Source organism: Arachis ipaensis, chromosome B5, assembly GCF_059453495.1.
Source record: "Arachis ipaensis isolate K30076 ecotype BB chromosome B5, ASM5945349v1, whole genome shotgun sequence".
Taxonomy (NCBI): Eukaryota; Viridiplantae; Streptophyta; class Magnoliopsida; order Fabales; family Fabaceae; genus Arachis; species Arachis ipaensis.
In genome coordinates, this window is record NC_142440.1 from 14,566,070 (window position 1) to 14,575,011 (window position 8,942).

General features: G+C 31.3%; 1 protein-coding gene and 1 non-coding gene across 3 annotated transcripts; one reads left to right on the forward strand and one right to left on the reverse strand.

Annotated features, from left to right (window-relative positions):
- Nucleotides 1–5,651: 5,651 nt before the first annotated feature.
- LOC107643010 (PPR containing protein) lies at nt 5,652–7,596 on the reverse strand. Of its 2 annotated transcripts, none has more exons than XM_016346546.3 (3): nt 6,902–7,596; nt 6,516–6,735; nt 5,652–6,143 (listed from the first exon to the last, which is right to left on the reverse strand). In XM_016346546.3, the coding sequence occupies exons 1-3, from the start codon at nt 7,202–7,204 to the stop codon at nt 5,905–5,907; spliced, it is 762 nt and encodes a 253-aa protein (XP_016202032.1). In that variant the 5' UTR covers nt 7,205–7,596; the 3' UTR covers nt 5,652–5,904. The 2 variants fall into 2 exon arrangements, with proteins under 2 accessions (XP_016202032.1, XP_016202033.1); XM_016346547.3 differs by having other exon boundaries at nt 6,516–6,726; nt 6,902–7,408.
- A 1,273-nt stretch (nt 7,597–8,869) lies between these two features.
- On the forward strand, nt 8,870–8,942 carry TRNAK-CUU (transfer RNA lysine (anticodon CUU)). Its single transcript has one exon. It is a non-coding gene; the product is annotated as a tRNA-Lys (tRNA).

Here is an 8,942-nt window from a genome sequence, read left to right on the forward strand (position 1 = left end):
CCCAGCGAATTCTGAAGCCCTTTTTGACCCAGATCCAAGTACAGACAGCATAGAGCAGAGGTTATAAAGTGTGGAAATGCACCCATTCAAGAGAGAGCTCGCATATTTTTATTTTTTAATGATTTAGATTTAGTTGAGAGGGAGATCTCCTCTCTCTCTCTTAGGATTTAGGATTTCTTCTTGTTTTAAGAAGTGACTCTCAATCCAGGTTTTACGTTTCTTTGTTTTAGCTTCCTTTTACTTTTATTTATTCCAACACTTGAATTGATCAGTGAATTTATGAATTTCTTCCATGTTACAGACTGTTATTTGAATTAATGATAATTGAGGTATTTTCAGTTTATGATTGTTCTCTTTGATTTAAGTTACCATTGCTTCCCATCTAAGGACATTTTTATTATTCCAGCAATTTTACTTTTTCCCCTTTTGGTCCTGGTTAAGAATTCAGTAACTCAACAGTTATTAAACTCAACATAATTGATAATCGTTATCTTGCTAATTGAGCTGAACTTAAGTAATCCCAACCTTTTCTTAGGAAATAAATAGGATTCAAAGGTCAATTTAATTAGTCCCTTGACTTTCCGTTGCCCTAGTACAGGTTGATCAAGTGGAGTTTAGATTCAACTTTCATTATAGTTGAGAGAGATAACTGCATTGGACCTCCAACTTCTCTTACCTTGCCAAAAGTCTGCTTTACAGTATTTATTTACTTTAATTGCCATTTACTTTACTTGTCATTTAAATTACTTGCTTCTCATCTTCTAAACCCCGATCACAACCTTTATAGCCAATAATAAGAACATACTTCCTCGCAGTTCCTTGAGAAGACGACCCGAGGTTTGAATACTCGGTTAACAATTTCTAAAGGGGTTTGTTACTTGTGACACCCAAAACGTTTGTATGAAAGGACTTTTGAAGGTTTAGAAACTATACTTGCAACGAGGATTTATCCGCAAATTTCTAGACCACGCAAAAGTTCTCTCATCAAAATGGCGTTGTTGCCGGGGAACTGCTAACGTGTGCCTTATTATTGGTTATTGTAAATATTTTTCTTTTGTTTGTTTATTTATTTTTGTTTTTCCTTTTTATCTTTATTTGCTACTATGAACTCTCACCCCTCTCGCTTTGAGTTTGGTTCTAATATTGTTAAAGGAAATAGAAGTTACAACAGGAATGTGTACCAAGGTCAGACCAATCAAGGATGGATGAAACCAAGAGGATCTAATCAACCCTTTTGGCAGCAACACCCTCCGAGATATCCTGGACAAAGACCATTCTACAGTGCATACCCAGCTGAAAGACATGGTGGACAACCTTGTAACTACCAACAAGTCCCACCCCGTACATATAAACCATATATCAAAATTAACTTCTATGATTTTAAACAATTGTTCTACTCCTCATTATAATTTTCAAATATTAATTACCACCTATTGAATTATTAGAAAGTTTACTTATTATAATATTTATGACATAAAATATTTTTTAATCCAAAATAGTTGTTACAACCAAGATTATTTAAGAAATAAAATTAAAAAATATTATATAATTTTAAAATAAAAAATATTAATTAATAGATAGATACTATTTTTTCTTATTTCAATTAATTTTTAAAGACAAAATAAGGTATTGATAATTTTATTTATATTTAAAAAATTGAGTTTTAATTTGATAATTAACTAATTAATTAATTTTAAAAATTATATTAACACTGTTCATTAATTTTTTATCGAGTTAATTTATTTATTTATTTTTTATTTTTATATTAAATCAATTTAACAAAATAAATATTGTTACATATTAAATTTAATAAAAATTATTTTTAACATAAATCTCAAGACAAAATTTTGTAAATTTTTGTGGCACAAAAGTCTAATTATATTTGAGACAAATATATATATATATTTATATAGAATTATTACTTTTTTTTTTAATTTAGTGGGGCAAGTGCCCCCTTCCCATGTATTAGGGTCTTTGTGTCTCCATCCCTATTTTGTTTCTTATCCATCTTCAATTTCATCCACTCTTTTGACTGAATGTCTTGTGAATCTTCTTTTCATATGTCTAAATTACTTGAGACGCGATTCTATCATCTTCATTTCTGCTACACTTAGCTTATGTTCGTATTTCCTTTTAGCCGTCTAACACTCTGTACATAAAGCATAGCCGGTCTAATAGTGCGATAGAATTTATCTTTAAGTTTTAAAGACACTTTTTTGTCACATATAAAACCAAAGGCACTCCGTCATTTTAACCAACCTGCTTGGATCCTATGATTTACATCTTGTTCGATCTCTCAATTATCCTGTATGATGCACCCAAGATATTTAAAACTTTTAACTTTTCGTAGGATATTTTCTCCAATCTTCACCTCTATATTAGGGTTTTTCCTTTGGCGGCCGAATTTACAATCTATATATTCTGTCTTGCTACGACTTATGCGTAGACCATACACTTTTAGAGCTTCTCTCTATAAATCCAACTTTTTATTTAGGTCTTCCCTTTACTCTCCCATATGAACGATATCATCGGCAAAAAGCATGCACCATGGCATAGGCTCTTGGATATGCTCAGTGAGTACTTCCATGACTAATGTGAAAATGTATGGATTTAAGGATGATCCCTGGTGTAATCCTATACGAATAGAAAATTTTTCTATCACACCACATTGAGTCTTCACACTAGTTGTAGCTCCATCATACATGTCTTTAATTGTACGAATATATGTGATCCTTACTTTCTTCTTTTTCAAAACCTTCCATAAAACCTCCATTGGCATCCTATTGTACGCTTTTTTCAAATTAATAAACACCATATGTAGATCCCGTTTATTATTACGACATCTCTCCATCATCCTTCTTAATAGGTATATTACTTTAATGGTGGATCTGCTTGGCGTAAAACCAAATTAGTTCTCTGTTACTTGTGTCTTTTGTCTCAACCTCCGTTCTATCACCGTTTTTCATAATTTCATGGTATGACTCATGAGCTTAATCCCTCTATAGTTTTCACAATTTTGTATATTTTTCTTATTCTTGTAGATAGGTACCAAGGTACTTTTTCTCCACTCATCTGACATCTTCTTTGACCTTAAAATCTCATTAAAAAGCTTGGTTAACTAACTGATGTCTTTCTCTTCAAGGTCCTTCCAAACTTCATATTATCGGGTCATACTACCCTACCATTTTTTTCATCCACTTTAAAGCCTCTTTTACCTCGAAGTCTCGAATCCTTCAATAGTAGTCGAAATTTTAATCTTCTTCTCTCGTGCATAATCGACCAAGACTCGGAAGAGTCTTCTATCCTTCATTAAATAACTCGTAGAAATGGCTCTTCCACCTTTCATTGATCTTCTCCTCTTGAGCTAATACCTCTCATCCTTTATGCACTTAACCTGATCCAAGTTTTTCGTTTTTGTTTTACGGCTCTTTGCGATTCTATATATACCTTTTCCTCCTTTTTTCGTGCCTAAAGACTGGTAGAGACCCTCATATGCTCTTGTTTTTGCTTCACTTACAGACACTTTTATCTCTTTCTTAGTCGCCTAATATTTTTCTCAATTACTTGCATTGCGGCACAAAGACCATTCATTAAAACACTTCCTTTTTGTCTTTATCTTTTTTTGCACACTTACATTCTACCACCAGAACTCTTTGTCTCTTAGTCATATCCTTTTAGATTCACCAAAAAGAAGTTATATAATGTGTTTTATTTTTTTACAAATTTAAAAATTAAATCTATTACAAAATATTGAATAAAGACTGAAAGTTAAAGGATATATAATATTTTTTTTTATTTTTTTATATAAGAAATGGAGTTCTGTAATTTACTAATATAAATTTAAATTGGCGTATTTTATATATGTGATGCATAATATAAATTATGAGTATCAATTTATATAATAAAAAAATTGTGATTTATAATTTTATGAATTATAATTTTTTAATTAACAAAATTAAAATAATGATTCACGATTTTTTATTATCTTATTTAAAATTGTGATTCACTTATTTTTTTAATTTTTTAACTTATTTAAAATCATTATTCATGATTTATTCTTATTCTATATAATTTTCATATCACGGTATTATATCAAATATTATCAATAATTATTTAATATAAAAAAAGAGTAAAGTATTTTTTGTGAAGTTTGACAAAAATTTTAAAAATACTCCTAAATTTTATTTTGTTTTAATTTTGTTCTAAAAATTTTCGATTTGAATCAAATATATTCTTAACAGCTAATTTTTCAAAAAATTTAAGACCAATTCAACAATAATTTCATAAGAACAACTCTCAACACAAACAAATCAAGCATAATTTTTATGCATTATTGTTATATTGGTCTTAAATTTTTTGAAAATTTAGTCGTTCAGAGTATATTTGATACAAATAAAAAATTTTTGGAAAAAAATTAAAACAAAATAAAATTTAAGAGTATTTTAAAAACTTTTATCATATTTCAAAGACAAAAATATACCTTTTTCTAAAAAAATTAGCCAATAAGCTAAGAATTTTTTATTTAAATAAATAATTTAAAAAATATTTACCGAAATAAATATCCTTTTCTTATTTCGTTTAAACTGTAAACGAGATAAGACAAGTGGAGACGAAACGTGTATATCTCATTTACACTGTAAACGAGATATATATATTTTTTAAAAAAAATTTGAAAATAATAAAAATATTAATATTATCAATAATCCAAATTTTTAGCATGCAATTAGTACATAAAAAGGTTGGTAAAAGAGATTAAAATGAATATGTTTGATCAATTGGTATCAAAAAAGTTGATGGGATAGTGGAATTAAAATGGAAACGGTTATCTCTCACGTTATCTCCCACTATCCGCGTGAGAGATAATCGTTTCAATTCTCTTCCTATTATTCCTATCAATCTCTCCTAACAATTGGCAAACGGTTATTTTTATTTTTCAAATTTAAATCAATCTAAATTTTTGTATGTAATCTTTTTGAGTACTAATTGATCCAACATATCCATTTGAACAGTCACAAAAAAATATATCCATTTTAAAAAAAATTAAATTAAATTATGATCTAATTGGATCGATTTAAATTTGAAAAATAAAAATAACCTTTGCCAATTGTTAGTGGAGAGAGAATTGAAACGGTTATTTCTCACGTGGATAGTGGGAGATAACGTGAGAGATAACTGTTTAACTGTTTTCATTCTCTTCCCACTATCTCATCAACCTTTGAGTATCAATTGATCAAACATATCCATTTTAATCTCTTTTACTAACTTTTTATATACTAATTACATACTAAAAATTAAAAATACATGTTATATCTGTAAATGAGATATACACATTTTGCGTCCATATGTCTTATCTCGTTTACAGTATAAACAAGATAAAAAAAGATTTTTATTTGGGTAAATATTTTTTAAATTATTTATTTCAGTAATTATTATAATTAATTTATTTATTTAAATAAAAAATCCAATAAGCTACGCCTCTCAATTATTTTTTCTAACAAAAGGTCCATCATTCTCTCTCCCACATATCTACTACAAACTACAAAGTACAAACACAGAGCATTTGGAAAAGAAAAATGTTTTTTAATTCCAATTTCTTGCATTGTATATCATATGGACATCCTAATTATCTTTAAATAAATTTTACTGCAATCTTTTGCACACTCAAATTTTCATTCTCTATTTTCAAATTAATTTAAGTGTTCATAAATTTAGAATATACAAACATATTTCTTAAACTAAATAAATAATTCAAGTATTGAAAATTGGAAAAGATTCTATGCACAGCGGAGACCCGTCCGGTGGTTTCATGGAAAAAGCAACATAAAAATGGATGCCATGCTTTTCCGTGATAGTTGACACCGTTGGAGGTTTACATACAGAAGGAAAATAGAATTCCTACGGGCCTTACTGCGAGCAAACTACCATGTTCCAGAGCCTTTTAGCCCTTCTTACGATTTTGTTGATCTTCCCGGCTATAAAAGACTCTAGAAAGAACGGAGACGGAGTTTTTGGAACAGAGCTATGTGTAACTAATTCGGGTGTACTTTCTGAGTGAAATGAATCCATGCCAGATGTTCCATTACTCTTCCGGAGATAAAAACTTCTACTACCTACATCCCCGATCAGTTCTGATTTGTCCAAACCTACCAAGCAACAAAGTCAACTAAAACTCTGTCAAATCCACTGTATAATAATAAGCTACCGCGTTTAATTTGCCAATTCTATAATATATGTCATTATATTATAATATTATATGTTCAACTAATAATATTATATTATTAAGACTTTGTTATATAAACAATAATTTTTGTAATCTATAAATAATGAATTTTAAAATTAATTTAATAAAATAAAAATATACTGCATTTTAAATTATTTACTTAAATTTTAATATTAGAATAATTATCTATATATGTAATAAATTGAATATCTGATGTATCAGTTATTCACATTATTTAGTATTTTTATTGTTCACCGATACTTTTCTTTATTATTATTATTAATCAGTGACTTACTTTGGAGACTGAAATGGGATTGATGCAATTGGAATGTTGATGAAGGTGCATCAAGGTCGAGGCTGGGGCTCCTGCCTTCTTCTCTATATATATCGATCACGCGCTTTATTGTGTCATCCACACTGGATCCCAATTTCACCATGGTTCTCACTGGCCCTGGACTTCCTTCAACCGTTACATTAACCACCACCTTAGCTTCCTTCTCATACCTCTGATGTAACTAAAATCAATATAATTATCCACTATTATAATTGTAATTATCACATAACAAACTAGAATTTGATGATCGATCTGGAACAATAATCACAAACGAAACGGTTATATCAAAAGCTGCAGCAGATTGGCGAGAAATTAAAGCTGAAAGCATTCATTTAGAACAAGTATACCTTGTTAGGTACAAGGATTGGAGAGGAAGCAAAGAGAGAAGGGGAAGAAACGAAGGCTTCGGAGAAGGTTTGAGGGCGAAAAAGGCTCCCTTCGCTCTTCAACTCATATTCGAAGAAATCGTCTCTGCCTCTCGAGAGAAGCAGAGGCGCCGATGAGCAGCGCTTCAAGATCTTGAAATCAGGCCTCGACTTATTTTTGGACCTCCGACGAGATGACGGAGATGGCGACGGCGAGGGATGCGGCGGTTTGATTCTCCGGGATCGGATCGCCGGCGATCGTCGGCGCGAACTGCTCCGCAACATGCAAGGGGACTTGTTAATTAGTTGGTTCCTGTTTGAGTAATATAAAAATGTAAAATCAGTTTTCAAGAACTGTTTTTGTGATTTATATACAAAGTAGGGGAGCTAGAATATGAGAATGGTAGTTAAGTTGAGGGCGTGGGTTGCGTGTGTGGAGGGAACTTATGCCAGGCAGGAATAACCGTCAAGCTCTTTATTATTTTTTTCAATTTTACTACTACTTCACTTTGAATTTGAAGGCAGGGCAGGCACTGCTAAGCTATTTGGTGGGTCTTGTACTCTTGTTCTTGCGTGGGTCCTACACTCCTTTTGTTCGCCTTTAGGGATGCATGGATGCCTTTCGTATAGTTTCCTTCGTTCGTTTCCTCTCTCCTTTTTCCTAAAAGTTAACCAAAATACGACTCGCACCGTGACCGTCCACCCCTTAATATTCTTTTCTTATTACTTAGGTCAATTCCTTTATTATGTGAAACAGATGCGGATTAAATAATGTTATCTCATTTTGGTGATGTATGGTCTTGGAAAATGAATCAAGGAATAAATACAGTGAAAATGTTGTAATGAATTTCACAGTTCACTGAAAAAGATTAAACATAAACTTTGATTGGGTTTCTTGGGCGGTACGGGCAAGAAGATGACGCTCATATATTTACTATTCTGGAATAATGAATGAGTCGCCAACCTGTTGACAGGCTTCCTACTGCGGCAAAACAGTTACTACTAAAACACTGGTTCCCTTAGTTTGAAGATAATAATGATGCAGACAAGCACTAGGAGACTAATTTCTAGCTAAGAGGATCCCAGGAACCAAACAAACGTTTTTTTTCCAAGGATGTCCACCGCCGACTAATATCTTCGCTGTGGATCATCTGCCAATACTTTTCTATGCCCAATGAGCAAATGGCTTGCTAAAAGCCTAAGGATCTAAGAAACCCAGCGAACCCTGAAATTTTAGGACTGGGTCAATATGTTGTTTCTTTTTATGTGCTGCAATCCATATGGATCCAACTATAACTTCTTTACGTTCGTTACCAAATGAATAAGCCCAAACACTAATAAGCTTAAAAGCCTGGTTTGTTTCCTCAAACGTCAACTCTATCATATTGCATTTCTTTTCTGTACAAACTACTCTGGGCTGACCATACCGCCCAACAACAAAAAAAAAAAAGACTACAAGTAATGATAGTCATTAGCATCCCATTGTCATGGTAATTGTAAAATGCTAACTGAATGTGGCTACAAGTATCTACTGACTACTTGCTTTTAATTAATGAAATTAACTAAAAATCATACTGATTATTTCAATGAAAAGAATAATAATTTTCACTTAAAAGTTTTCTTTTTGTTGTTTCCTTAACAAGTGTTATTAGTAAAAAGTAAAAACAATCACATACTCTACTTTCATTCCCCTCCTGTTATTACATTTGCAAAAAAAAACGTGTAATTTTTTTCTATTTTAAAAATTACACAGATGACCATTGTCAAATTTATGTATAATAAATTTTCAGATAACATCTTATTCGAACTTCTAAGAGATTTTTATCATGTGTTGTTCTTGCTCTTTATATTTTCCTCCGTACACTTTATTCCTATACGGATGTACTAGCAGCCTTGAGAATAGGACATATTAACCATCTTGTATATTACAACTAAATTAATTTTTAACAAGCCCGTCTAGCTCAGTCGGTAGAGCGCAAGGCTCTTAACCTTGTGGTCGTGGGTTCGAGCCCCACGGTGGGCG

Coding starts and splice junctions, on each gene's coding strand:
- LOC107643010 (XM_016346546.3), bottom strand. CDS start 7,204: ATGTTGCGGAGCAGTTCGCGCCGACGATCGCCGGCGATCCGATCCCGG. Junction 6,736..6,901: donor CAATCCTTGTACCTAACAAG/GTATACTTGTTC, acceptor TATTGATTTTAG/TTACATCAGAGGTATGAGAA. Junction 6,144..6,515: donor ATCCCATTTCAGTCTCCAAA/GTAAGTCACTGA, acceptor GTTGCTTGGTAG/GTTTGGACAAATCAGAACTG.